The sequence below is a fragment of the Empidonax traillii genome, unplaced genomic scaffold (genome assembly GCF_003031625.1).
Source record: "Empidonax traillii isolate 1590-97213 ecotype Southwest subspecies unplaced genomic scaffold, ASM303162v1 scaffold383:size710549, whole genome shotgun sequence".
Lineage (NCBI taxonomy): Eukaryota > Metazoa > Chordata > Aves > Passeriformes > Tyrannidae > Empidonax > Empidonax traillii.
The window spans coordinates 215,733-242,821 of record NW_020955576.1 but is presented as its reverse complement, the minus strand read 5'-3'; the positions used below and the strand labels follow the sequence as shown (position 1 = coordinate 242,821).

The following is a 27,089-nucleotide window of genomic DNA, read 5'->3' as shown; positions in this document are numbered from 1 at the left end:
GGGGGCCCAGCAGCCTTTAAGTGTCCTCAAGCCAGTTTTTCAATTGTAAGCATGTTCTATATAACTCTCTTAGACATCCTTCTGCCTGCATCCTTAGAACATTAAAAAATAAAAGCCACTTTTTTTTTTTTATCTTTGAGAAATTCATTGCATAATACGAACCTTTTGGTTTGGCTCTGCATGAAACGTTTCTAGCATTTCTGGTGATAAAAAGAAGGTCATGAACAGGAAACACACACAAAGATGTTTCTGGCATTGGTTCTTCTCAGTGTATGCAAAGAGAAAAACTGGTGGCCCAGCTCTGTTGAGGAACCTCCAAGTTGAGCTCAGTGGTTTTGGTAAGTATTTAATGGCTACTTTGATCCCTAATGTGTAATGGAAACTATGCTGCTTGTAAACAATAAGCTGATTATCATCCTACTAGCACGAGCAAACAGGAGAGAGAAATGAAATCACATATACCAAAATCCAAAATTCAAAATTCCAATCCACATACCAAAAAGTCCAAAATCCGCTCAATTCCAAACTTAATCAGAGGAGGGTTTTAGGTGTCCCTGAATACTTCTGAAGGGCAATTCAAACTGCCTACATAAACTGAGTTGAGAGGCAGCTACTGGAGAGCCACAGGCAAATGGACAGGGCTGAAATTTAGAATGAGTTCACCTCCCTACCTATTTTTATGCTGCATGGCAAAGAGAGATATTTGCATGTACTCGTGTCATTGGGACTGGCTGGGAAAAGGAACTCGGCCCACCCGGAGCTCCTTCCTAAAGACCTGCAACTGTTGGGTTTACTTGAGCATAATATTGTAACTTCCTTAAAAAATGCACATCAAAAAGAATAACTGAGACATAAATCCCATCTCAGTGCTTGTAAAAAAATGCATGCAAGGCACCTCAGGACTTCTTACAACACTCATGACCTCATCTGTTCGATTTCATTCAGGGAATAGATTTAGATGTCTTTCTTTTCTTGTTGTAGTGTTGTTGGAAATTAATAAGCTTTCCCAAAATTTTAATTAATGGTAGCAGTTAAAATAGATTCTTTTTACTTACAGACTCTTGTCAATTTGATTTTTAAATCACTGAACTTTTGAGTTTCTCTGGACTAGCTCTGATAAGCTTCAATACACAAAGCTTGAGAAAGGTGAGGATTGGACACCTGGAATCTTAAATTTATGTTACTTCAAAGACATGTTGGAGTAACCAGAAGAATGGTTAAGAGGATCAAATAGTGTGGACCAAATTGCCCGATAAAGTACTGATTAAATGAAGAGAACTGCGTAAACTTAGAACCAAGGAATGTGAATTTGTTTGTGAAAATGTATAAATACGTGGAAAGTCTCGAAAGGGTACGGCTAGCTGGAATTATTTGCTACGTATCTCTGACCACAATAAAGCATTAACACTTTAAAGGTTGCGTTGGACGGTTTTATTTCTTCCCGACGATTTTCAATTTTTGGTGACAGTACTGCCCATCGTGTTACACTTGAAATTTAAGAGACAAAACTGCTCGTTTTCGCGACTGCCGAGGGGCCAAGTCTCGGCCTTCAGCGGGCAAGAGCGTGTTAAGACATTTAACGTCCGGATTTTTAGGGGACATGAAGTGTTACTCCCCGAAGTGCTGTGGGAGGCGAGGGCCAGCCCGGGTAACCATGCCAGGCCAGCCTGGGAAGGGGAGGTGGCCGCGGCCCTGCCCTGGTCACGGCAGTTCTGAGCACACCCAGCCAGGCTCTCCATCGGCGACCCCGAGTGCTTGAAGCAACACGTGGAGCGCAAAACCTTCTGAACCCCCTTTCCAAATTTGAGTGACTAACGTCTCCTCCTTGAAAAGTCCGAAAACCTTTAGCGCTCGCGGCTACCCCGCTGAACGCTGCCGGAGCGTGGGCTCCTTAGGGTGGGCGCCGTCCCTGCCGGTCTGGGCAGCGTGGAGGTAAATCAAATCCCACAGCCCCGCAGCACCGGCCCGTTCTCCGCTCGCCCGGGCGGAGGGGGCGGGACGAACAGAGAGCACCGTGAGGAGAAACTGCCGTGAAGGGGCGGGTCCCGTCGGGGCCGAGCCCGCCCAGCTCCCTCAGCGCGGCCGCCATTTCGGGGCGTGCCGAGCCGAGCCGGGCGCGCGGCGCCCTCTGGCGGCCCCGCGGCCATCCCAGAGCCGCCCGTGGGCGGCCATGAAGTCCGTGCTCGTCACCGTGGGCACCACCAGCTTCGACGAGCTGATCGCGGCCGCCCGCTCCCCGCCGGCGCTGCAGGTGAGGCGGCGGAGAACAGCGGCTCCGGCCCGCACTACCCCCGCCCGGCGGCCGGCGTCTGCGCGGGGGAACCTGCCCCTCCCGGCCCTGGCCCGGCAGGGGCTGCCGGGCGTGGCGGAGGGCGGGAGCTGCTCAGGGGGTGGCCGCGGGGAGAGGCGTGAAGAGTTGGCGGGGGAAGGGGAAGGGGCAGCGGTAGCCGGGCCGAGGTAACACCTGGATCAGGGCCCGGCGCCCGAGCTGGGCACACCCCCTCCATCCAGGCGGGTTATCCCGCCCCTCATCACTGCCTGTCATCCCACGCCATCCTCCCCTCCCATCTCGCTCTCCTCCTTCCCCGCCCCGCTCATCCGTCCCCTCATCCCTTTTTCCCCCCATCATCCGTCCCCTCATCGCTGCCCGTCCCGCCGCAGGCGCTGCAGAGCCGCGGGTTCCAGAAGGTCGTGCTGCAGGTGGGGAGGGGAGCGTGGCAGCCGCCGGTGCCCGGAGGCAGCGCGGCCCTGGAGGTGGAGGCGTTCCGCTTCAAGGACTCGCTGGCAGAGGACCTGCGGAGCGCCGACCTGGTCATCAGCCACGCAGGTACAGCCCCCTGTGCCTGCCGGGCCTGCGCTCCTGGATCGAGCGTGGGGGGCCGTGGGATGAAGTCCGAGACTCTCCAGCTCGGGGGTGGGCTGACTGTGGATGCTGAGGTCTGCAGGTAGAGGCTGGGGGTTAAATATCCACCTCCGAGGATCTCCCCCGATTCAGGAGCAAGGAGGATTTTTCATCTCTCGCCGTGTTTTCTGTTTTTCTTACAGGTGCAGGTAGCTGTCTGGAGACTCTAGAGAAAGGAAAACCACTAATAGTAGTAATAAACGACAAGCTGATGAACAACCATCAGCTTGAACTGGCCAAACAGCTCCAGAGAGATGGGCATGTCCTCTGCTGTAACTGCAGGTATGCAGCTGCTGGGGCTGTCCTGGCTGGGCAAGTGCTCAGCACATTGACTGTGTCACTGCAGAATTGAGAACATACCAAAAAAATGTACATCCTTCTGTGTAACCTCCATTTGTTTGTACATTAGATTTTCCAGAGAGGACAGATTAACATTAGGTGCTAATTTACCAGACTTAGCAAGCCTTGCACTTTCTTGTAAAGGGTGGGCGCTGAAGTTGATTTTACAGCTGCACTAACATAGTAAGATTAGAAGCATCTGGAGTATAAGAATGGCTTTACTGATAAAGATCAGGAGTCCACATAGCTCAGTCTCCGGTTAGCAGTGGCCATACACAGATGCCCAGCCAAAAGCAGAAAGAGGGCAAGAACATGTGGTTGTATTACTTTCTTTCTAATGCTGTTATATACTTTGATTCAGGGGGATTCCTAAGTCAGATGCTGTCCGGTTAGGACGTTCAATACCTCTGTTTTTCAATTACTAATTCAGGCTGCCCTTTTAGCCAAACTTTCTGAATCCAGTATATTCTCTGACAAGTAGTTTCACAGATCTACTGCCTGTCATTTCAGGGTAAAAAAAAAAATAAAACAACCAAACAAAAACACACACAGAAAAAGTTCCCCAAACAAACCATGGAGCAAACAACACAGGAAAAAAATCCCCCCACCAAAACCAAACCAACCAACCAAACAAAACTATCAAAATCCTTTGATAGTTTGTATTCATCCTGACTCCTGTTTGTTCCATTTCCTCTCCTGTTTGGACTGTATCTACTGTTTTCTCTTACGACAGACTGCACTCTAAAAATAACAGATGACCTCTAAATTGAAGGCAGAGGAAATAAAACTCCAAATTTTAGTCTTAATTTGCTCTTTTGCCCTGCAAATAGGATTTCGTATGTTTCAGAAGAGCTTTCTTAACAGACCAGGTGTGGCATTCATTTATGTTGAAGAAGTTTCGTAAAACTTGTTATCTTGGTGCTTCTGCCAGCTATTGAAACAGGAAGGAATTTTTATTTCTTTTCACTGGGCAGTGCCAAGAATTTGAGCCTTATCTGCAGCTTGAAAATAGCAAGTAACAGACTGATGTAGCAGCTCTTTCTGGCTCTGGGATTGGTGGAGAACTGTGCCATGTGTTCAAGTAGGATGAATTTCCTGGTGTGGTTCACGGAGAAGATCCTCGGATGTTGTCCAGTCTCCCAACACTGCAACCACAGAAGCTTAAAAAGTTGAGGAGCTGAGGTTGTCTGTGAAAGCTGATTGAAGTCTGTTCTCAGCAGTGCTGCCCTAAGAGCCAGTTCTGCTTGGGGGCTGCTGCTCTGTGAGGTCTCTACCTGTCATGCCCTTATTTTGGTTTCCTTGCTAAAGGATTATGTGTGTACAACTAGAAAAAAAATTGTGTGTATAGAGAAATTCCCTTTGGGATGGAATTCTTTTTTTTTTTTTTTTTTAATTTCTGGGTTTGATCTGTTTTTACAGCACTCTTGTGGAGACGCTGCAGATGATGGACTTGTCAACTCTGAAACCTTTTCCTCCCGGACAGCCAGAAAAGTTTGCTTCGTTCTTGGATAAAGTCGTTGGGTTTCAATAAACAATACAGAAGAATAAAAATGTCAGAAAAAAACCCCTTTTCTCCTCTCATAGTGAAGTCTTCTATACATAAGATCCACCGGCTTGGTCAAACCCTCAAAGAAGATGTCTGTTAAAATTAACTGGCATTAGATGGTTTCCAATTTCGTGCCAAAGTCATCCACTTCTGTGCTTAAAAGAGCACAGAGCCAACCAGGAGAGGAAGAGTAAGAACTGTCTAGTTTATGGACATATTTACATCACAAGGTCTCCACTGGGATGGTAATTCTAGTGATGAGGACAAGCTAAACTTACTTCTTAAGGGTCTCTTGGCCATATATGCTAAAGACAGGTGGAATTAAGTTGCTTTTCTTGATGTTCCTGTGATGATGTTCTGCAAATAAGCAGATGCCTTCTTCATGTGTTTACAAAAATACTGTAAAGAGAACTCAAAAGGGAGAGATTTAAGCCTCTTAAAAGAGAAAGGGGCATGGGATGAGTCTGGGTGAGAAGAGTCAAGAACTGCTAATTAGCTGCCGAACTGCCCACCAGCTGACCCACATTTGGGTAATTTACTGCTAAAGTGAAACATAGGAATGGGCTTGGCAATACAATCACTCCATTCACGTGGTGGTATCCCATAGTGACAGTATTTGGGCTTCTGTAAAGCCTAATGTTGCCCATTTAGATTTGATATTGGGAAGGAATTGTTCCCTGTGAGGGTGGGCAGGCCCTGGCACAGGTTGCCCAGAGAAGCTGTGGCTGCCCCATCCCTGGAAGTGTCCAAAGCCAGGTTGGACGGGGCTTGGAGCAACCTGGGATAGTGGGAGGTGTCCCTGCCCATGGCAGGGAGTGGAATGAGATGATTTTAAAGGTCCCTTCCAACCCAAACCGTTCCATGAGTCTGAGGCTGATTCCAGTTTCCCACTTAAACCATTGAAATGCTCAACTACGTTGATGCTACATTGGTTTGTTTTGGTAATTTCTTTGAAAACCAAATGTTTCTGCAGGCTCTTAGGTTTGTAAAGGTCTGGAATTGTAGTGCTGACTAGTGCTAATTACCCTTCCTGCAAGTACATTATTTATTTGGGATTTTTTGCTGATGTTGTTTAAAACAACAAACTTATGTTTAAGTGCAATTTTTTTTAGGAAGTTAAATGTACATAGAGGCATTCTCCTAATCAAGTAGAATAATCAGGCTGTACAGTTGTCATTTTTGCCAATCCCCGAAGTTTACCCCAAGTGCTTTATTAGGAACAACTAAGATTTTCATGTCCTCAACGATTTTTATGGAGCTGTTATTTCAAATTTACTGCCAGCAAGTTGTCTCCAACCCGTGAGCGTGCAGGGAATTCCGTCACAGGGAATTCCGAATAACCAGCTGGGCTGATGTTCGCACCGGAGGTGGACTCAGGGATGCCGAGCGATGGATGTTCCTGCAGGAGTTGGCTCGGGACGGGCTCCCTTCCCGGGGCAGGTCGGGGGACGAGGCGGGGGCGGGAGAGCGGGATACCTTAAAATGTCCTGGGCGGGGGCAGCTCCTGCGGGATCCCCGGGAGAGGGAGGGGGGGGAAAAAGGCAGCGGGAGCCGGTGCCGGGGGGTCCCGCCGGGCGATCCCGCAGGTGGGCGCGGCCCCTCATTAGCGGCCCCTCATTAAGCGGCGGCCGCGCGCGGAGCGCCTCGCGCCGAGCTCGCGTCCGCCTCAGCCGGGAAGATGCAGAAGGGCTGGAAGAAGTACTTCGGGCAGAAGTCCTTCAGCGAGGTGGCCATGGACGAGTACCTGGGCAGCCTGGGACTCTACCGCAAGATGACGGCCAAGGACGCCTCCTGCCTCTTCAGAGCCGTCTCGGAGCAAGTGGGTAACCGGCCGGGCTTGGTGGGAGGGGGGGGGAGCCTGGGCGCCTCAGGCCGGGCGCCGCCGGGGCTGGGTTATGGGGGTGCTCCCGGAGAGCCCCCGGGTGCCCAGAGTGAGGTGCCGCGGGTGGGGATGGTGGCAGTGTGGGTGTGGAAGGGGAGCAGAGTGCGTGCTGAGGATGGCAGCGATCATCCCCCCGGGCACGGGGCGCTCGGGGCTCCCTCAGCCCTCACGTGTCGTGACCCTCCGCGCTGCCCCGTCTTGGTCGCGCTGTTTAAAGTCTTCACAAACTACCGGTTAAAATACTCCCTGGTGTGAAGCGTAAAATAAGCTCTGAGATGTTCCCCTCCGTCCCTTTGTAACCTTTGCTTCTTCCAGCTGTTTTCGTCTCAGATTCATCACCTGGAAGTCAGGAAGGCTTGTGTCTCCTTCATGAGGCGGCACCAGCCCCGGTTTGAATCCGTGAGTAACCGCGTGGGGCGGCTGTGCTCGTGGAGCTGGGAAGAACCGGGGGAGAAGGGCGTGTGGTGTTGCTCTAAACACGCCCCCATGAACACGCTGTGCCTTGCCAGGCTTTTGACGCCTGTAAGAGAAGAGAAATTCACGTTATTTGAGCTGAAATCACACCACAAGTTACTAAAACCCAAGTACCGGTCTTGAGAGTTGTTTGTGTCTAATCTCTGCGGAGATTCAGCCCTTGCAGAAATGAATAGGCAGGAAATATGTAGGACTTCAGAGTAAGAAACAAATACCAAAAGATGGTTGGAAACTCTACTGTGTGCATGAAGTGGGGTTTTGGGGTGGGTTTTTCGCTTGGTTTTGTCTGTGGCAGTTTGTGTGGGTGCAGCTGTGTGCATGGTGTTGGGGTGTTTTTGGGGGGTTGTGTTTTGGGGTTTGGTTTGGTTGGGGTTTTTTCCCCACTAATCATAATATAAGTGCATAATCTAAACTAGGAGGGAGATGAGCCACAGAGTACGGGGTCATGACTTGTGCTCTTGTGTTTTCTTTAGAAACTCTTGGTGTTTCCACATTGGTACCCCAAATCATTTAAGGCAGGGAAGAGCTAAAATCCTACCCCTGGTTAGGCCTGAGCCCTTCAGATCCTAAAACTGATAGGAATTGGCACAGTAGTCCTAAATTTGGTGTTTATGTCCCCAGCCCCTGCCCTACCCCCTTCCATACAGCAGCTAGTAGCTGATATGTAGTGTTCAGGTTTAACTTTGCTTTCCAACTGCCTACATTTTTATATTTGTTTTCTTCTTTATTGAAAGTATGTGGAAGGCTCGTTTGAGAAATACCTAGAGCGACTAAGAGATCCAAAGGTAAGAACTGACCTAATACTTGTCAAAAGACTAAAATCTGAGGAGAATAGAACAGGAAGGTTCTAGAATTAGCTGACAGTTTAAAATGTGGTTATTTGAGTTTGTGGTTTTTTTAGATGGACCCCAATCCTGGGGTCTCATTTACCTAAGTAATACTAAATAACCATTAATAAACTGTTTGTACAGTGCCACTTTTAGTGGGGAATTTGTATGGCTGTGATAAAGAAGCAGTGTGTGGGCTGGACAATAAAAGTTTACTTCAAAATTGCAGTTCTTTAAGAGAAAAGCAAATACATGGAGTATAATTGACATTAAATGTTTATCAGGGTTTGCAATCCCTTGCTTCTTCCTTTACCCCCAGGTTCAAATACTCAAGTTCAAAGTTTTATTTATTTAGTCTTTAACCAGTAAGCTTGGTCAGTGCAGCAGTCCGAAAAAAATGTGGATTTAATTTCAAAACAAATCTATCTCGAGTGATGTGTTTAGGAGTTGATGCCAGAACTTTTCCATTTTACTCATTTTGGCAGTTGTGGCTATCCCATCTTGCCTATCCCCTTTCACCACACCACACTCTCCCCCAAATTCTAATATCTCAACTTCCAGTGCATCGGTTGTTTTAACAAACTGATGAGTTTGGATGGGGGTTTTAATACTACAGAGAGCTGGAATAGAGTTGTTGATGTTCAAGATGCATCTCCTATTTTATGTAATCTTACAATCTTGCATAGGAAAGTGCTGGCCAGCTGGAAATAAGTGCTTTATCAGTGATGTACAAGTAAGTGTCCGTTTATTATCATTTCTTGTTTTGGACTTGATGGGGTGGGGGTTCTGGCCCCAGAACCTTCCAATCGTTTGTCCCTGAGATGTGGATGTGTGACACAGGGTGAGAAATGCTTCCCTAAGAGAGTTCCTTAAGTAACATGTAAATGGTGCCATCACAGCCCCTGTGGGTTGAGGGAAGGGTGGCTCACTTTACAGTGATGCTCCTTTGGTATCTTTTTGCTGATGGTAAACTTTCTACTGGCTGAAGGATGGAAAATGGGGAAAACCGAGGAGCTGTCTGTACTGGAAACCCTGTGCTAGTTAAAAGCATGACTAAAACTCATGTAAGTTTTCTTGAAAGCACCAGTACTGAGTTACTACCTGCTGCATAAACCCTGATAGCTTATTTCAGAGGTAAATTAAAGCCTGCACAGGTGCTACTGGCTGGCTAAAAATGCTGCTATCTTGTAACAAGCAGTCTGGCTCTCCAGCCCTAGAAATAAGAATCCTCCCTTTGCATGATTGTTGTACCCCAGTACTAAAGGAACAAACTGAAGTTGGCACGAGTTACTGGTTCTCTGTACTGGGGTTCTAGTCCTTTAGCAGGGGGACTAATCCTTTAGTGATTGTCTCTTAAATTGTAAATTCTAAAAAAGTGTTTACTCATCTGGCCATTCCATTCACTTATCAGGAGAAGTTCTTCACGTGATTTTTCTGTAAACCATGTGGATTCTCCAAACCTCTCCCTGCAAACTTCTTCATAATGTGGTTCTTCTAAAAGTTTGCTCTTGTAAGTCTTGTTTTTCCTCTGCTCATCCAGGCGAGACTTCATTCTGTACCGGTACCCTGGAAAGCCACCCACATACGCTACAGACAATGACTTTGAAGACAAGGTGAGTAAAAGTGAGGACCATTTCCTCCTACCCTGATATCTAATTACCTTCAGTCCTGCTTGGTTGTAAAATCTTGCCACTGGTGCCCTTGCATATGTGAACAAAGCCCCAGAGCTGACTTCAGCTCACAGAAAAAGGACAGGATTTGCACAGCAGCGAACTCAGTTATAGCAGCTTTGCTTCCTGTCTGAGGGATGGGTTTGTGTGCTGTTCCCTGCCATTCTGACTCCTGCTTAAAATTTTGATGGTGATAGGAAGGGGTGATATCACAACTCCAGAATATTCTTTCACGTTTCTGAAATCTTTGTGTAAAAACACTTCCCAGGGCAAATTTGAGTGACCTGACAGCGTGGAATGAAATGTGTTGAGTTAAAACAAGATACATTTCTTATGTTGGGCAAAGAGAAGGTGTTCTCCCCACCCCTAGTGCCGCTTCCTGAAGTCAGAGGAGGTGTGCAGGTTTTCTTCTTGAAAAGGAGAAGTTAATGGGATTGGATTGATCCGTTAAAGCTGATTTCTGTGGCGTACAAATTGATGCCAGTTAAGGATGGGAGCTGTTGAAACAACTTGTCTTTCGCTGGGGGCAAAAGGAAGGAACATAAAAGGAAAAATACTATGGATTACCTTCCTTCTGCAGCCAGGCAGCTGTGCCTGCAGTTATGTGGCTAGTTCAGGCATGATGCCAGTGAAGTTCCTGTGGTGTGGTTTCAGCGTGGGCTTTTGTATTTGCCAAAGTGGCCAGTCTGCTCTGGATCTGCAGCTGTTGATTCCTGCTGATTAGCATTGCTGACTTGGTTTACACACGCTTCTTCCTTTTTCTTTGTAGTTTCCTGTGTAGCTTAATTTAATTCCAGAATAAGCTGAGTTTAAAAATCAAGCAGTATGGTCTAAATGTGTGTTTGTCCTCCAGGGCTTTACGAAACCAGACCCCTCATTAAGTGTTGGCAGCTGTCTGTCATTAGATTGTCCATCCAGGCAGCAGCTCCTTCTGGTGTTGCTCATCCTCCCTGGCAGTGCTCACAGAACTAAGAGCCCTGGCATCCCAGCTCCTGCTGGTTTTCTGGGAAGCATCCTCGCTGCCAGTGTGCTGGGAGCTGCCTGGCAGCTTCTGCTGGTTGCAGTTGGCTCTGGCTGCGTGCCAGGGTGTGGGGTTTGATGGCACACATCTACGTGGTGTGCCAGTGCATCTGCTGCAGGAATCTGCAGGCATCCCTTCAAAAAGCAGCACGATAGGGTTTGTTAAATAAAAGTTAAGGCTTTGAGGGCTGGCATAGAGAAGGATGAAACGTGGCTTTGACACTTGGACAGTGTGTCTCAGGGTACTGCATTAAATGGATTGTATTTATTTTACCTCTTGAGTGATCGTGGAAGTAAAGTGGAAACAAACTCATAGTTCATGTTTAAGACAGCAGGATGTACAAATTGGTGTTATTTGTATGATAGACAAACTTATTTAGAGACTTTATCTAGGATTCAGTTTTAAACTGATTCTACAGCTTTCTCATATTTATATTGAGAATATTTATTGTTTTCTTGGTGAATTGGTGTCAGCTATAGAATGAAAGAATAGTCTGGAACTAGGATATCAGGTAGAAAGAATTTGGATTTACGTAATTCCAGCCTTAAAGCCTTTCTTTTTCTTTCTTTCTTTCCCAGATTTTACTGTGTTGTTCCAGCAATGGCCATTATGACTCTGTGTATACAAAACAGTTTCAGGAAAATGCTGCTGTTTGCCAGGGTAAACTTGAAATTGTTTTTCTATGGAAGAGAATTCCATGTTTTCATGTGTTTATAGGCAGAGTTTGTTTCAGCTTCCAGGGGTGGGGAGGAGAGAGGTGGAAGCTCACTTATTGTATGTTAATGTAACATGCACTCATTTTTCTATCTGTTAAGTGGGGTATCGGACCAAATGACTTCCAGAGGTCCCTTCTTCCCGCCTGAATTACTTTATGATCCTCTTCTTAATTAAACTTAATATAACTAGTGCTTTGAACAGTAGATATATCTGAAGATGTGCTTACCTTGAAAATCGCAGCAGTTCTTATGAATCTCATATTATCGAGCTTTTTGTTGATCAGCTCTGTTATATGAGATCCTGTACAAAGATGTGTTTGGTATGGATGAGGAAGAATTAAGGTCTGCAGTTGAGGTGTTTCGAAGTGGATCCAAGAAGAACAGAAACAGTGGTCGTGTAGGAAGTGAGGATGCAAACTTCGGTTGTCTCCATGAGAAAGTGTCCAGAAACCCAGCAGAAAAGAGGTAGTATTTTGGGAAGGGGAAGCAAAAAAATTTAAAACCCTTGCAGAGGACAACTTTTCCACATTTCTGTGATTTTTTTTTTTTTTTTATGGAATATTAAGTCTTTTTTTGCTATGTCATGACACACACACCTCAAGTATGTCGTGGCAGAGTGTGCTTCCCTTGGAGCTGGGAAGTGTCATGGGATGGAATATCTTCTGCTGCAGGCAATGTTATAGTTGTGTCTTAATCTGTAAAATGATTTTTTTTTTTTTTTGTTTAGTGAGACATTTATTACTTCTCTAAGCCTGTACAGCTCTGAAAGGTTTTAGAGCTGCCTCTGGCCAATACAGAATGCTTCCAGATGACACTGGTTTGATGGGACCTAGGACAGAGTGTCTTGTACTTGACAGGACAAGAATTCAGTCCCTCAGTGGGATCACCTTCCATCCTTTCCTAACACAAGCACTACCGTCATTAGGAGTGGATGTTGGAACAAGTAAAAGTTTTGCTCTTAAAACCTGGAGAAGGATTATGCTGTACTGTATTGCACGTTGCTAGTGTTTCAGGCAAAATCTACCACTTGATGGCACCATGGTGCTTTTTTGGGTTGGATGAGCAGTTGGTTGATTTTAATCCTGGGTAGAAATCATGTGTCGTATCTTTTGTAATCTTATTTTCAATTACTTAGGGTGGATGACTGGGAAGGCAATGATGCTGACAATCGAGAGGAAGCTAAGTTCAAACAAGGCATTGAAGAAGAAAAGGTTTGTCAGTTAGAGAAGAAGCCCTTACAATTTGGTTTTGGTGTGTTTTTTTTTTTTTTTCTTTTCTGTTGTATGTTGTTACCCTTGTGAGGGCTAAACTCTCTTTCGACTCACTTTCAAAAATCCCCTTTTAGGATATGGTTTATTTTTTCCATCTGCTTGTCTTTTGGAGTTTCATAGAAACTGGATAAGCCTTTTTTCCTTTCTGAAATTCTCTAGTTCTTCCCTAGGTAATTTTAATTTCCACTGAAAGATAGAACTTAGCAGATGTTTCCTGGTCTGTTGTTTGTTTTTCCCCACAAAGGATTTAAACTGGCTCACTTTTCTCTTGGCCATAGTATAAATCAGTTTAGAACAGTTTTAGAAACCCTACAAAAACCTGTTTTCAGATACAATAACTGAAATTCCCACCAGTTTCTGGAGTCATGGCTTGGTTGGTCTGGTTAGCTTCTTTTGATTCTTTTTGAGTACAAAACATGCCAAATGTTACTCTTGAGCCTGTTTCTGCTTTCCAAAATCTCTTTGCTCAGCACCTGAATACGTAGATGTGCTTTCATATTCTTGAGTTTTAGTTTTTAGGGAGATAAAGTGGGAGTGAAACTTTTGGAAAGCAACATCTGTACGCTTTAAAATGATCCCCAGAGATGCTGATGGGTTCGAGGCTGTGCTGAATGCCTGAAATGCACTTGTTAATGCTGCCTTTCAACTCTGTTTTAGCCTTCAGAAATTCCTCCAAAGATGCCTGTTCCTTACAAAGTGCTAAAGGCCCTGGACTCTGCCATCTATCGCAATGTGGAGTTTGATGTTTGGCTGGACAGCAGAAAAGGTATCTTTGAAAAGGGGAAAGCCAAAAAAAAAAACCTCTTCCTGTACTAGGCTTAGTGTTAAGAATCTGAGTCCTGTGTCACCTGTTTCTTCACAACTGAAATGTGAAGGATGAACCCAGCAGATAGTTGTAGGTGGGACATGTTCTTGCCAGTAGCTGGTTTCTTGCCTGCCATTCCAAGTGCAAAATACACTGCTTTTCATACTGTATAATGGTGCAAAGTTGCTGAAAATCTGCCCTCTGCTGCTTACTGCCTGTATACAGGAAACAGGAGGACTCAAAGCCAAGCACACAACTCTGTGTTGCCATTCTGTTGTACTGGAAAACAGCCAGATTTGAGAGTTTTTAGTTACAACATGTGTGTAAGGCCTTCTTTTTATAGCACAGTTTTGGCCTCAGAATTGTATAATAATAAAGATCTCAATCTGTCAATCTCCTGCTTCCCAGCCATGCTGGATTTTTACATTCTGGAGGCATTTCATGGCCTTTGTGGCTTGGGATAGGTTGGCTGCTTTTTGGCACACGCTGTGGCTGATCTGTAAAGCAAGAAGTTACCAAGAAAGATAAGTTTTTAAGTGATGTTTGATGTCTGACCTGATGTGCTTTGCGTACTGAAGAACTCCAGCATTTTAAAACTGCCTGAGCAGTAATGGGGGTCATTAAAATTCTTGGAACAGAGTATAGTAACCAATTATCTATGGAGAACACTGATGTGTAGAGAATCCCAGGCAAGGAATTGAGAAAACCCCACTGAAATGTAGGAGCAAGGAGACTTTAGGCAGTGTTGGCTTTTCTTGGATGACACTTCATTTTTGCCAAATGCCACCAGGACTCTGTCAAGATACACCTATAATTCTTAATACTAGCATTTGTATTAAATGCAGATTAACTCTGTATCACCACAAAGACATTGTAGCATTGAGGTTGTAGTGCTACTTACTGCATTTTCTGGTTATTACTGGTCTGTGACTTACCCTGGTTATGGTCTGGTTTAGAACATCTACAGTTTCTTCGCTGTTACTGTGAATGTTTTCAGGTATGCACAGGAAATATTTACTCAGTTGGCCTATTAATTATAGTTGGATGCTGTCATGAAGTACTTGTAGGATACAAGAAGAAAGAGCAGTAGTTTTAAAGGCTTTTCTCTTTTTATTTATTTCTTCATTTATTTTTAGAGCTTCAAAAAGCTGACTACATGGTGTTTGCTGGGAGACAGTACTTTTTAGGAGACAAGTGTCAGGTTAGTACTCAAAGGAGACTCAGTAATGATAAACTATCAAAACTGCTTTAAATGGAATATGGTAAATAATTTTATTTCATAGAATTTTCCAAGGCTTCTCTCATTCTCTTCCATGTAGCAACTAATTTGACTTTAACATACTTTTTTTCTAAAATCTGCCTTGAAACTTTGGATAGTGTGAGGAAAAAAAGCAAGAAATTCATGGTGAACCAGTCATACACATTCTGTTCGTGCAGGCAGAGAGCTCAAAATGCAGGGGGTGCATTTTGAGGTAGTTGTCTTTAGATTTTTTTCACTGTAAATTAACAACAATTCTGGATAGTCTTCCCTTTCTCAACAGTGATGTAGCAAAATATTTATATAAAATAAAAAGAGAAGAGTAGCCTGATAAGGCCAGGAGATGCTGAAAGGAAGGTCAGTTTTCTTTGTGTTCTGCTGTTGTATGTAGTCAGGGCTTATTTTTTTTTTTAATCACTGCTTAAAGTAGTGCTCATGAGTCACTTAGTGACTTGTTTCTTGCTGAGCAGAGCTTGTCTTTCCAATTTCCTGTTTTATCTTCTGTTCTCAAGTAGTGGTCTTCCTTGGTGCTTATCTGCTTGGCACAGTGTATAAAAATGAGTTAGGAAGCAGGGATCTTCCTCTCTGTCACTCCCCAGACTGATTTTATTTCCTTTTTCCTTCCTGCCTGCCTGTAGAAGTATTTGAGACTCCTGGGCCAACTCAGGATGGCCTGGGAGCAGCCTTTGCTATTTATTCGTGGTCTGTAGACAAGATTCTGATGCAGTTTGGGGGTTTTTTTTGGGGGGGATTCCTTTTTCTCTCTCCAGGTACGTCTGGAGCCGGGAGAGAGGTATTACAATGCTCATATCCAGGAAGTTGGACAGGATGGCAACACATTGACTGTCTTTGTTGAGGAGCTGGCAGAAAAGTAAGCAACCTGGTGATTACTTCAAGCCTGAGCTCTTTCTAGTTGAGTTTCTGTGTTCACAGATGCTTGAAGTGGGATTGTTGAGATACTTTTTATTTAAAAGCCGAAGTTCTCTTTCCAAGTAAGGCATTACCTCCTTACTGGCCATCGCTCTTCAAAGAGAATGTTGCAGGAGATATTTTCCTCTTGAATTTCTGGTGACCAGAATCGTTACTGTAATTCTTCCTGTGAAATCTTGCTGCTCGCTCTTCACTGGAAAGTGAAAGTGATCTTTGAAGTTTGGGCTTAATTCACAGGTAGCAAATTACCCTCTGCTGTTGGTCGGAGTTTTTATATTGTACCCAAATAACTAAATAATTGGCACTTCAGTGAGTTTAATCCCTTTCTCCTCCTTGCTGTTTAATCATTCACTCTTAGCCTAGCAAGTAAACAGGGTTGAGAACTAAAGCCTAGGTGTTGCCTCTTCTTATTAAACAAATAGCAGTAATATGTGCTTGGTGTCAGAGAAACATGATTTATTTTCACAAGCTCTTCTATTTTCTTCTGCCTTGCTGTTGCTTCAGCTTCTGTAACTGTGCAGTCATGCCCAGTGGGTCCCTGGGGCACTGCTAACACGGGTGTATTCTCTGTCCAGACACACAGTTCCTCTGGCAAACTTAAAGCCAGTGACTCAAGTGGCTCCTGTCCTTGCTTGGAATGGGACTCACAACCGAAGAGGAGGAGCCTATCAGAAAATAACAGGTGGCCACTTCTCAGGAATAGGTTTGTACAAGGTTTGGAGAAGCACTGGAGCTGGGAGGGGGAGTAGGGGAGGTGCTCGTGACAGTTGTCACTGTAGCAGTCTTTGGATATTGGAAGTGACTTAATTCAACCTGGGATACAAAACTTGATGGCTGCAGGGGTTGGATGTAAAGTTATCTTTCAGACAGAGACGGATTTGCCTTTGTAAAAGAGCAAATCCATTGAAGTACAGACAAATCAAAAAAATAAAAATCCACTGAAATACAGAGAGCATATTGGTTATTGCTCAGAATGACTGAAAACAAATTTGCCACTTGAGGACCTTTCTATAAAGATTGCATCGATGAACCAGAAAGCTTGTCTGATTTGGCATCAGCAGAGATGCATGGATGGACTCAGGGCTTTCCCCAGCCAACTAAATATGGATTGTAACTGTTTAATTTGGAGGAGTTGTTGTGGTTTTCTTATTTTCATAAAGAGATTTTAAATCCTGAGAGTACTGGTTTGATCAGCTGAAGGTGGGAAGGCACTTACATGTAAGATGCTTGTATTCTCATGATGCAGAAGACCTGCCTGAGCCTTCAGAAGAAGGGCCTGAACTTTGCATAGCTGCGATGCACTTCTTCTGTGATGGGCTAAGGTTTAAGGTGTAAATCTGCCTCTTCTGTCCTCAATGAAAACTGCAGACATGGGGATGAAAACACGGAAGAGGATGCTTAAGAAAGTCCGTGGCAAGGAAGTCTTCATGACCGTGGCTTACAGCAGGAGTCAGCCCCTGCTCCCCCCCCGGCTCCAGCACAGCGTTCCTTCGGGGCGCTCTCCTCCAGCCCACTGCTCACAGGATGCTGCAGATGTGGCACCTTACAAACCCTATCACCAGCAGAGTCCTCAGAGGCACCACCGTGGCTTTGGGATGCTGAGGTATGAACTCTTGAAAAGCTGTGACCAGTTGTTTTCTGTTGGTTCTTGCTGCAGACTAGTTAGGACAGAGTTTGTGCTGCTTAACAGGTGAAACCACAGCTGAGTTCCACCTGAGAGGCAAAAATCCTGGTAATTGTTCCTTTCCTCCTTTAAATTCAGGGGATCTGCCCAGTTTCTGAACAGGCACAATGTAGTTGGCCCTCAGATAGCATTCTACCCCAGTCCAGGAAAGAGATGTTACCAGAGCTATGACAACTTCTCCTGCAGGTCCTGGTAAGTGACTGTAAACCTCTTCTACCAAGCATTGGGGAGGATGGTGGGATGTGAGGGGCTGAACTGGCTGTTGGTGGCACAAAGGGGTTCTTGTGGCTCTACAAAAAAAAAAAAAAATAGAAATACTTAAAAATGAGCACCAAAACAGTGGTGAAACTGCAGCTGGTGGTGATTCTTAACCTCCTGTCTTGTCCTGGAAGCTCCTACAGCCGGAGCCGCCGTCAGGTGCAGAGTGAGAACAAGGAGTGTCAGGATGAGTTTGTAGCAGGGACTGCAGAGGAGCCTCAAGGGCCAGAAGAAACCATAACTTTCTATGAAGTTGAAGGAGACAATGACGCTGCTTTTCCTACCTTGCCAGTAAGTTGTGAACAAAGGGTAAGCTGAGACCTCTCAGAGGGAGAGAGAGAGAGGAGGGAAAAACTGTACAAATGCACAGCGCTTCTTTACCGAAATATGCAGCAGCTTTGGGGTTTGTTTTCTTCTTAGTGTGTTTTCATAAACATAAGGTCATGTTTCTCCTTTCCACCGCAGTTTGAAAACAAACCAAAATCTCATCGTCCTGTGGATGTCTGTCTCACTCTAAATATTGTGGGAGAAAGCTTTTCACTTCCTTGCCACTCTGTAATTTAATGTTTGAGTAATGACATTCAGAAACTGTATGGTGATAGCCTGGATTGTTGCTGTGAATTTGTAGCTGGGTAGTTTTGGATTAGCATGTTGTTCCTGCAACAGTGTGTCCTGCTGTAGAAACAAGAGAAAGTCATGAACCTGAACTTCTTGTAAAACAGTCTGTCTGCTGATTTGTAGATCAAGTGGCAGAGTGTATTCTTGAACTTTAAAATACATCTTTTTCTTTTATTCGTTGTCCAATCCTAGTCCAAAGCTGGGTGTTCTATCAAAAAAAACAAACAAAAAAACCCACCAAAAAAAACCAACTGATACACAGGTATCTGAATAGGAAAGCAAGTCTTTTAGAAACAAACAAAAAAAAGATGGTAGGTTTGAATTTTTTGTGTGTTAAAGCAGTGGACTTAACAAATACATTGAAATGAGGGAGAGGGAATGTGCTCAGGGCTGCTTCAGCAGCAGTCAGTTTTTCTTTGCCCTCATGCACTAGATTTTTAATCTTTGCTGTGATTTTTCTCCAAGAGTGCCAAGGAATAAGGACAGAGTACCCTGCAATTTCTTTTTTTTCCATATGAAATCAGTATAGGTTACTGGCTTTTCCTCCCAAGTGCTAGCCCATGTTCCTCCAGCTCCTAATGAATAGGTTTCCATGGTCATTCCTTGACTTTGGGATTGTCAGTGCCAAACCTTTTTCCCTGTCTTGTTTAGTAAAGGAATGTGATATTTTCTGGGGAAAGCTGTATCTTGCAGAGAACTCTGCCATCCTACTAGAGGCCTGATGGGATAATCTTCCATGGAAAGGCTTTAAATTATTTCTAAATGCATGCCTCTGAGTTTGCTTTTCAGAGCCAGAGTAGTCCTGCTCCCACTGTCCACAGTCCAGCAGGATTTTGGGTAGCAAGGAGAAACCAGAACTCTGTTTCACCCAACAAGCAGCCCCTGAATTCCTCAGAGGAGGAGGAAGAAATAAGTGAAAATGGTGAGTTCTTAAGGGATTAATAGGCAAAAAACCAGAAATTTTTCAATGTGCTTCTGATGGTAAAGAGGGGGGTCCTTACATCTCCTGGTAGTCTCTTTATTGTGAGCTCTCAATATGTGTGTGAACACGTTATATTTCTTTGTCTGATACAAATGTGTCTCTTCTGTTTAAACTTGCTAGGTCAGCACCCTTGTGTAGGTCTGCAGCAAGCTAAATTGCTGCTTCAAAATGCATGGTGTAAATTCAGTAACATCAACCTTGATAACCCCATTTGTTCTTCCACCGAGTATCTTCAGTGTTTACTCTTTCTGCACAAAGCAAGATTGATACTGAAAACATGTTAGTAATGGATGCACTGAAAGGTAATTGTAACTCCAAGCTGGTTTTTTTTTCCCTCCCCTCTCCCTGAATCAAAGCTTCCTGTTCTATCTCCCTTGTAGGAAAATTTCATGAAGAATATATCTATGCACCTCCAGGTAGGTAAAAGTTTAGTCTTCGCTGATAGAATATTTGGCAAATGTAATATACTCATTAAGACATTTTTATACATTAGATTTAATGCAGCTCTTGTCAATTAATTTTGCCTGTGCCCTCCAGATCCTGACTGTGAAACTGCACCAGTGTTTAGCTCAGCAGAACCTGCAGCAAACTTGGTAAGCTTTAGTCACATTCTGTTCAGATTTGAGATCCTGGAGGTGTGCAGTATTCCTCATAGGAAATGTCCTTGGATGCAGGCTGAACATAGTAGGTCAGACTTCTTAGAAAGCCATGTTGGTTTCATTTGTACATTCCCCCTCCTTCTCTCCCTCAATAGGGAGGTTTTTATCAGCAGTCAAGTTTGAATTGCACTGGATACAAGAATGATTTTTCATCTTTCCCTCTGTGGAAGAGAAAATGTGTATTTGAGTGCTGTTTACTTTTCCTTTTCTACTCCAGACAGCACTTGCTTTTATCATGCTGCCTTTCAAGTTGTATTCCAGCTAATCTTGGTCCTCCACTGTGGGACTGAAGAGATCTCATCTGTGATAGAACTGCCATTGGAATTTTATTTTTTTTAATTTGAAACTGCATCTTCAGTCACTTGCTGCTCTACAGTGGGTGTGAAAGCAGTCCTGTGCCTGTCAGAATAAAACTGCTTTTACTTGAGCTATGAAAGATGATCTGTGTGAGTGTATAGTCCATAAATAAATAAAAAAAAATGTAGGGATGCGTGGGGTGTGTGTGCCTCGTGGCTTCCTTGCCGCTTAAATGGACCATGCTTTGTTTTGGAATCCCTTCAGGAAGAAGGACCTGTCTCGGTGTCACCTCAGGATGAAGGGGCTTCCTACAGCTACCCCCAGAAGGTATCTGGTACTTTATCTTGTACTTCATTGTGGTGGCCCTGAGGAAAGATAACCACACTGCTTGGATTGTGTCAGTTTGGGGGGGTCCCCCGCAGGATCTTGCAGCAAAGATTACAATTCCCTGCAACAGAAACAAGCAAAGCACAAGAGCGTGAAGATGCCTTGCAGGTGTCTGTAACTCTAAACTGGTATTTTCAAGCCAACTTGTAGAGAATTTGGGTAGTTAGCTGCCTTTACAGCGAGGATTTCCAAAATGATTTATATAAAGTGAGAATTTTTGAAGTCTGTGGTGTTTCTATAGTCTGTCAAAGCCAGTTGCAGAGGCAGTCTGCTGAATACTCTGACTCTTTTCCAGGTGTTGGTGAGCTCTGCAGGAGTTTCAACCTCCACAGATGTTTTTACTGCTACAGCTACAGGCCTGTCTTCAAATTCTGCTGCCTCCACTCCAGCCAGTGTCACCACAGCAGCTCCCCCACAAACAGCAGTTCAGCCTGTCATAGTATCTCCCTTTTCTGTGGGGAGGCCAGGTAGAGTGTACAGGCTGCAGCCACGCACTTGGCTTTCGAAGTTTGCAGTTACATTTTGCTCTCCCTCCCCTCCCCCATTGAAAAGAAATGTTAAAAGAGTTCAAAAAAGAAACCTCACTTGCTTGGGTTAAAAATGACTTAGTTGTTGTAACTCAACTGCTGACTTCTTATTTTGAAGGGGCAGTTACCACCAAATTTGCATAGGAATGGGAGGTCTCTACTTTGGGTTTCCCCTCCTCTTGCCACCTTTAGCCAAGAGCTTTGCTAGAAAGTTCTTTGTAGAAGACAGAAATTCATGGCAACACTCTTGAGTTGAGATACTGTCCAGAGGCTTTACTGTCCCTTCCAGAAGAGTCACTGGATTTTTTGGGATTCACACAAGTGTCCTGTTCATTTTTGTGACCCTTAGTTCCTTCTGTGCTCACCTAATCTCTGTGCAGGGAGATCAGATTTGTGGTTAGTCACGTATTCCACTTGCCCCCTTAGATGTATCTGCTTAGATGTATTTGCTTTAACATCCTGGAAATCTCTGTTTAAAAAATTCTTCTTCTCTTCTTGCAAAAAGGACTTTTCATGTCTTCTGTAACTGTTCATTTAGCATCCAGAAAACCCCTCACCTCCTATTCTGCTCAGTTCTGTCTCACTTTTCTTAACCTTTTTTTTTTTTTTCTAATCTGCTTGAGAGTTTAATCAGCACAGCTCTCAAAGCTGTCTGCTCACTGGTGCCAACCTGCTTATGTGTTATTTCTTCCTACCTAATGAATATTTACCAGGAGGCCGTCCAAAATATTTTTGCCTTGACATGTCTTGAACCTTGCCTTGTTTTTGTGGGCTTCTTGTCACACTTGTGATGATTTGAAGCGATTAATCTCTTCTCTGTTGTTCTAGGGCAGACAGTTCTGTAAGAGAAGTCTGGCCTGCCTTCTAATACGGAGAAATGATTGAAAAAAAGACAGTTTTTCTTAACTGGGATATGAAGCTTGCAGATAGACATACGATTAAGGCTTCAGAGATTGGAACCTTCCCATCTGGTTTTAAAATGTCTTCTGGACTTCTTTTAATGTGATTACTAAAGAGGATTTTGGTAGAGCCTGAATTTAAGGGCACTGTGGTGACGAAGTGCATGCTGAATTGTGTAACTGAACACCTTGTTCAATTGACACACCGTGGCAAAGTTGACTTTCTGTGTGACATTTGTTTCCTTCCGATTGTAGCAGTTTCTTCGGTGCCATTCCCAACTTACCCAGCTCTTCTTCCTCCAGTGAGTGAGGTGGGAGAAGCTGGTGCTGTTCTTCCAGCTTACTCTTGTGATCCCAGTGGCAGTGATCTGCCTCGAGGTAATGATGGTATTTTGTGCTTTTACTCCTGCTGCTCTTCAGCACTTCTGACCTGCGCTCTCCTTGGGAGCTTAACAGAATACCAGTAGTGAGAAGAAATAGCTCTTTGCAGCTCACAGGGGAGTGAAAAATAATATTATAGATGCTTATGCTAAAACATTTTAATTCCCAGTTTTTAATGGAAAGTCTGTATCTAACTCAAATGTGTGATTGCTGCAGCTTGAGATGGCGCCCTAAATAAATGAATGTCAGGGAGAGGGTGCTCGGCCTATAACATAGTGGTTTGTGTCACAGTAATCACTTCTCTCATAACTGATTACAGTAATTGTATTTCTGAAGTCATGCTGTTGCTCAGTTCAGTGGGCTGTTTTTGTTGTGCTCCAAGATGCTCTTCTGTGGTATTATAAACCAGGGTTTAAGTGTAGGGTCATCTTGTTCTTGCACGTGTAGCCTTGTCACCCACTGTCATCTGTCAGGACAGTGTTTAAGGTCCAGTTGAGCCACTAAGCAATGGGTGTGCAGAGGCCAAGGCTGCTGCTGTCACAGGTCCTGCTGCTGTGCTCTGCAGTTACTCTGCTGTCTTGCCTGCATTCTCAATTCCCAGATTTGTTAATCTTGAATATTGTTTTCCACTTCCCTACTGTGGTACCGTCACTGTGGCTGATCCTACAACATCAGAGTTCGTGCTTTGCAGCTCTAGGTGAATGCCCTTAACTGATGCTTTCAGCACTTGGGAGAATTGGGTGTTAAGTGTCCTGACAAGGAGCTGGAGTGGGTGTGGATTAATAACCTCTTCAGACCCAACCTATAGCTCTTCAGCTGAGTCACTCTGCATAATTTTGGCCGTGTCCTTCTTGGCATAGACTCTAGAATAAAGTATCTTAAGGTTGCTAATTAATTGCATGTAGCATTTGTGTTGTTAGACTGCTATATGACAATCTGAATGGCCTTTGGATTAAGAAATGCAGCAGCTTTGGGGTGTCATAGGGTAAAGGATGTGGGTGTACTTGATCTAGGTGTGGGACCGTGACTTGTCAACTCACTGAAGTCCTGGACCTGGGTAGAAAACCTGCTGTGCACCTTAGCATTGCTTGTTTTATCTGCATTTGTTCCAGTTTTCGTGATCTCTTGGATCTTGTTTTAACGGCTCTTAGGATTTATAAAGCATGTTTATTAATGGTGACCTTAGGTGTCCTGCCCTTTCGTGGTCCCCTGTATTTGAAGGAGCTGTTGATAAAAGACTGTTTGATGTGTGTTCCAGAGACTGGAGCAGTGTTCAGAATTGACCAGAGCTTTCCATCAGCAGAGGGAAAACTTTGTCACCAGATGAGCTTTTTATCAGCCATCAACGTGGTTTTTGTATTTTCACACAAATAACTTTTTTTGGCTTAGCTATTGCATCATGAGGTTGCAGTCTTTTACTGAAGACTGCCTTGATTTCTGGACATCTAAAATAGGAATGTAAACAAAGACTGGTCTCCTACTGTACTGGCTTCTGTTGCAGCATTCCACAGACAGCAGTATTTCCAGTATCAGTTTGTCACTTCAGTCTCCCAGCTCTTTGTACTGTTATCACTGCTGTGAAGCAGCTATTTCATTCTGCTCCTGTGCTTGCTTTGCAGAGATTTGCATAAACAATCAAAGAATAAAATTGGACTAAAAAAAACCCCAACAAAACAACAGCCAACTTGTTCCAAATGTAGATGCAGTTTGAGCTAGATACTAAAAAGTTGGCATTCACGTCAGCCTTTGGGTTATTATGAATGTTTTACGTTATAGCCAGATCAACTTCCAGGACTAAGCAAGCTGACATAAGGATGGATCTGTGTGCACTTCCTTAAAATAGCCGTGTGGATTGTTGCCCTGATCAGATATGCTGAACGTTAAAAGAACCGAAAATTGGCAGCAGTGACAGAGGAACAAATCCTCATGGCATTTTAAGGGTGGGATTTTGCTTTGCTGCCACTGTGCCTTCCTGCAGCAAAATATGGGACATGGGTGGATAGGGAAGCACTGCTGAGCTAAGGCCCTGCTCTAGGTGAGTAGAGAATATATGATAACTCTGAGGTTGCCTTGCTCCTTCTGAGTTGTCTCCCTGCTCTCCCTTCCAGCTCCCAGCTGTGCTAAAGCAAAGTTTTTGTGCTGTGGAATAGGTGACTTGCTCTTCCTGAGCCTCTAAAACAAAACTGTCTTGCAATCTAAGAAATCCAAGTTTTTTCTCATGCATAGTTCCAGAACTGCATCATGGGATTAAACACCTGCTCTCTTTTTTTTTTTTTTTTTTTTCCTTTCAATGGTCAACTTTAAAGGTTTAAAGCACTGTTAGCACTTGAGTAATCAAGATGAGTAAACCAAAATTAAAGCTAATAATAGTCATTGAAGTTAAATAATGAGTTGGTCAGACAAATGCTCTGCTATTGCACAAATATCTAACTGGATTAAGTTAAAAAGATAAGCTGGCATTAACAGCTACTTCTGTTCAAGATGCATTGTTTACCCTTGAAACTTTAAAAAAAAAAAGTAGTGCTAAGATACTCTTATTCATTGAGTAGCTTAAAGTAAAACGTTCTTAATGGGTGTAAATTGCTTTTTGCTTCTTGGTTTACATTCCTCTGCTCTTTAATGTCATATCCTTTCATTTCAGATACAAAGGTCTTGCGGTATTATTTTAATCTGGGATTGCAAGTAAGTGCTTTTAAAATGAGTACTGTAAATTGCCTGTAAAAACTGCTGCTTTTCTTGACAAAGATAGTAACGGATTGAAGAATTCCAAGTGTGCTAAATGTGCATCCTGTGCTCCTGACTGTTAATACATCTTGGCTTGCTTGGTGGAGATCAAAGTGTACCTCAGGAAGTGAGGTTCTAACTCGAAATGTGAAGCACTCTGCATGTATATTAAGTTATTTTACTTTGGGTTGTGGTGGTGGTGGTTTTTTTGGGGGCTTTGGTTTTCTTTTTGCAGGGGATGGTGAATAAATATTGTTCTTTTAGTGAAGATAAGGCAGAGAACCTGAGCCATTCTTAAGAAACTTTGTGTACTTAGACAAGACATCAAAGACCACTTAAAGATGCGTGGTTTGAGTCTTCTAGGACTTGCACAGCTGTGTTCAGCCTGCTTAGCACCATTTCTTTGTGTTCTGGAAACTCTTGCTCTGATGAGGAGTTGTTTCTCTACCAGTAGTCATATGCAGTGTCAGTCTGCTGCTCAGGGAAGTAAAAGAAATAATGTGAACTTTTTTCAGTTGAAGAAGTATTAAAAATCTTTTTTGAACGTGACCAGGTCAGTAGGTGGGAATGTTCTTTCTCTGTAAATACTCCTGATATGGCAACAGTGGTGGAACTGAGCTGACCATTGCTGTGGGTATTGCAATATCTTTTCTGGGAGGTGGTATTTTTTTATTTGTATTTATTTGTTTGGTGTTTCAAGGAGCTAGGAAGGTAAAAAAATGCGCTTTTTCCTAACTACAGATCTGAACTAGTAGCTATTTTTGGAGGAGGAGAGTATGCGGCTGTATGCTTGACCTTGTTGGTTTTTTTCCTTTCCTCTAAGTATTGCCATCAGAGCTATTGGCCTTCCGTGGTGTATGTACAGCCAGTGCTGCCTCCATCTTCAGTGGAAGTTTACCCAGCATATGCTGAGCCAGCTCCAGTTTTGGATCAGTCAGTACCTCAGGTCTTCCCTGATCCACGGCAAACTGAGGTCCAGGTTCCCTTGGAAGCACCAGCAACAAATGGTCAGTGTTTGAGTTCTGCTGTGTTCATAGCAATGAAAGGCAAGCAGGAAAATGCCAAGAATGTGGGTTCAAGTCTGTGTTTGTGCGTTTTGTTCTGTTTTTTTAAGGTAACTTCCAAAATGCAGAGCCTCCACCCCTGTCCTACGGGCCAGTGTATTACCCAGTCGTGTCGGACCCCTTCAGCCAGCAGGCCCTGCCTGGCTTTGACACTGTGGTACCTGCCTATCACTATGTCAGTGCCTGGCACCCAGTGAACCCTGCACCTGGAAACCCACCCCAGATGGCCAACGCTGTGAGCTCAGGACCACCCCACCAGATCAGCTATATCGCCTCACCTCACCCTGTCCCTCACGACGTGCCTCAAGGAATGTAAATCAGGGAGCTGGAAACTCACTCTTGCTTTCTCCTTTCTTGTTTGTCAGCTCTTGTTAATATGGTTTTGTAAATGTTGTCCTGTCTTAGGGGGCTGAGGCAGTTGATGGAGCTGCATTTCACATTTCATGTTTCTCTTTAGGTTTGTGCTGTTAGGTGACAAGGTGTTGTTTTAGTTGATTAGGGGAGCATAGGAAGAAAGTACACACAAACTGTAATGCAGGGAACACAACCTGAATGTGGCTACATAAAATATGTGAAAAAAACCACGCTGTCACTTAAGGCATGTATCTCTGAGAGGTTGCACTGAACACCTGGTTCTTGTTGAAGCACTAAAATAGACTGCCACTACAACTACAGACAAAAATTGGGCATAGAGTCACTAGAGGGTGAAAATGTTTAAATTGGCTTTCTCAGGTTTTGCAGAACAAAGCTGCTTTGCCACTAGTGGTCACGTACTTACAATAGCTGTATTTCTTCTGTCTGCCTTCACACTGCATAGAGTTCAGGACTGCAAATGCAAGAATAATGTTTTGATCTGTATATTGTATATTTGTAAGATTTGTTTTGTGAAAGCTGTTGCACACATGGTGATAATCTTTGGTGTTAATTTGCACTGACAGCACAAAATAAAAGCATTGAACACGTGAAAA

The 27,089-nt window shown here is 44.0% G+C and overlaps 1 protein-coding gene across 1 annotated transcript; it reads left to right on the top strand.

Moving 5' to 3' along the window:
• The first annotated feature begins 2,075 nt into the window (after positions 1–2,075).
• On the top strand, positions 2,076–27,089 carry ALG13 (ALG13 UDP-N-acetylglucosaminyltransferase subunit). Its single transcript, XM_027893144.1, has 27 exons — positions 2,076–2,251; positions 2,662–2,827; positions 3,046–3,184; positions 4,661–4,770; positions 6,410–6,606; positions 6,985–7,068; positions 7,878–7,928; positions 8,657–8,703; positions 9,511–9,583; positions 11,240–11,321; positions 11,662–11,842; positions 12,513–12,588; positions 13,306–13,414; positions 14,590–14,654; positions 15,482–15,582; positions 16,217–16,344; positions 17,010–17,244; positions 17,404–17,517; positions 17,718–17,874; positions 18,979–19,123; positions 19,540–19,599; positions 19,721–19,776; positions 20,404–20,466; positions 20,822–20,993; positions 24,975–25,015; positions 25,881–26,064; positions 26,172–27,089. Exons 1-27 carry the CDS (start codon positions 2,171–2,173, stop codon positions 26,435–26,437), a joined length of 3,183 nt encoding a protein of 1,060 aa, XP_027748945.1. The 5' UTR covers positions 2,076–2,170; the 3' UTR covers positions 26,438–27,089.

Excerpts from the sequence above, each read along its gene's own strand:
- ALG13 (XM_027893144.1), top strand. The coding sequence starts at position 2,171 with ATGAAGTCCGTGCTCGTCACCGTGGGCACCACCAGCTTCGACGAGCTG. Across the intron at positions 20,994-24,974 it reads CTTTTCTGTGGGGAGGCCAG|ATACAAAGGTCTTGCGGTAT; the intron begins GTAGAGTGTACA and ends CTTTCATTTCAG. Across the intron at positions 26,065-26,171 it reads GGAAGCACCAGCAACAAATG|GTAACTTCCAAAATGCAGAG; the intron begins GTCAGTGTTTGA and ends TGTTTTTTTAAG.